The sequence below is a fragment of the Corvus brachyrhynchos genome, unplaced genomic scaffold, assembly GCF_000691975.1.
Source record: "Corvus brachyrhynchos isolate BGI_N302 unplaced genomic scaffold, ASM69197v1 scaffold10, whole genome shotgun sequence".
Classification (NCBI taxonomy): domain Eukaryota; kingdom Metazoa; phylum Chordata; class Aves; order Passeriformes; family Corvidae; genus Corvus; species Corvus brachyrhynchos.
The window spans coordinates 9793294-9794795 of record NW_008236180.1 but is presented as its reverse complement, the minus strand read 5'-3'; the positions used below and the strand labels follow the sequence as shown (position 1 = coordinate 9794795).

The 1502-nt window shown below is 44.7% G+C and overlaps 1 protein-coding gene across 1 annotated transcript; it reads left to right on the top strand.

The window, feature by feature from the left end:
* Positions 1–9: 9 nt before the first annotated feature.
* Positions 10–1074, top strand: MOCS3 (molybdenum cofactor synthesis 3). The gene has a single exon (XM_008636518.2). It carries the CDS (start codon positions 76–78, stop codon positions 655–657), a length of 582 nt encoding a protein of 193 aa, XP_008634740.2. The 5' UTR covers positions 10–75; the 3' UTR covers positions 658–1074.
* Positions 1075–1502: the final 428 nt, after the last annotated feature.

Below are 1502 nucleotides of genomic sequence, written 5' to 3'. Positions count from 1 at the left end.
GCGGGCGTGCTGGCCGTCGTCACCGGCATCATCGGCTGCATCCAGGCCCTGGAGGTGCTGAAGATCGCCTCGGGAATGGGCTCCTCCTTCAACCAGTCCATGCTGATGTTCGATGCCCTCGAAGGGAGATTCCGCAACATCAAGCTGCGGCCGAAGAAAGCGGACTGTGCCGTGTGCGGGGACAATCCCAGCATCACCTGCCTGCAGGATTATGAGGCGTTCTGCGGTTCCTCTGCCACGGACAAGTGCAGGACTTTACAGCTGCTGCCCAGCCAGGACAGGATCTCTGTGCACCAGTACAAGGAGCTGCTGGATGAGCAGGTCCCTCACGTGCTGCTGGATGTCCGCCCGCAGGTGGAGGTGGATATCTGCTGCCTGGAACACGCTGTCCACATCCCTCTGAGTAAACTGGAAGAGAAAAATGAAGAATCTATGCAGTATTTACAAAAAAGAATTTGCGAAGAAAAGCAGAGGACTGATGACCAAACCTCTCTCCCTGTATATGTTGTTTGCAAGTTAGGAAATGATTCCCAGAAGGCTGTAAAAATTCTGCAGGAGTTACCTGCCAAAGAATTTGGTTCTGTGTTAGCTAAGGATATTAAAGGGGGGCTCATGGCTTGGGCCACTAAAATTGACTCAACATTTCCTCAGTACTAGAATTTTAAATGGTGAAAAAACCCACACATTTTCCTAGTAAGTTCTATAAGGTTTCATCTTCTCTGTGTAATGGCTAAATCACATGGAAAAACCAGATAGAAATACAATGCTGCTTTTTTATGTTACCTTCCCCCCCCCCCCCAAAATGCGTATTTTTGTAGCTGTCTGATTATTTTTATAAAAATGTAAATCTATCCATGAAAATGGGAAGAAATGCGTGCCTTGGTTATGATTTAATAGTAAAAACTTGGCCTAACTACTGACTTGTGGACGTCATAATTTGAATAGCTCCTAATTAGCAATTTTAACCTGGAAAATGACAAGTCACAGCAGTCCTGTTTTTGGTCAATCTCTAAACTGCTTAACAAATTGAAACAGTGCATGAAATGAATAAAAAATAATTACTGGTAATCTCTAGCTGGTCTGTAGCACTATTGATCTGTCACAGGGAAGTGCCAGGACAGCACTAATGAGACCATGGTGGTCAACATCTTTCAGTTCTCTGTAGAAGCCTTGTGTATTTATGGACTAGAACAGCACCAGGGTGTTAAGAACTTCCAGAGCCGTCCATCCTCATTTGTTGGATGGCAAAGCAGTGGATTCTCCAGCTTGAATAGAGAAACTGAGGCTAACTGTTAATAAGACATAAGTTTGACCCCAGAAAGTTTGTAAAACAGAATGCTTTTATCAGTGCTTAGAAGATTTCAGAGACTGAGAGATAATGAGGAGGTGAGAGAGGAAAAACTAGATATTTATCTTCCCTTCTGCAAGGACAAAGACCTATTTCCTGAGTTTTCTCCCTGTTGCTGTGGCAGTTGCACCTCCCCAGTTGTATTCGCTGGCAT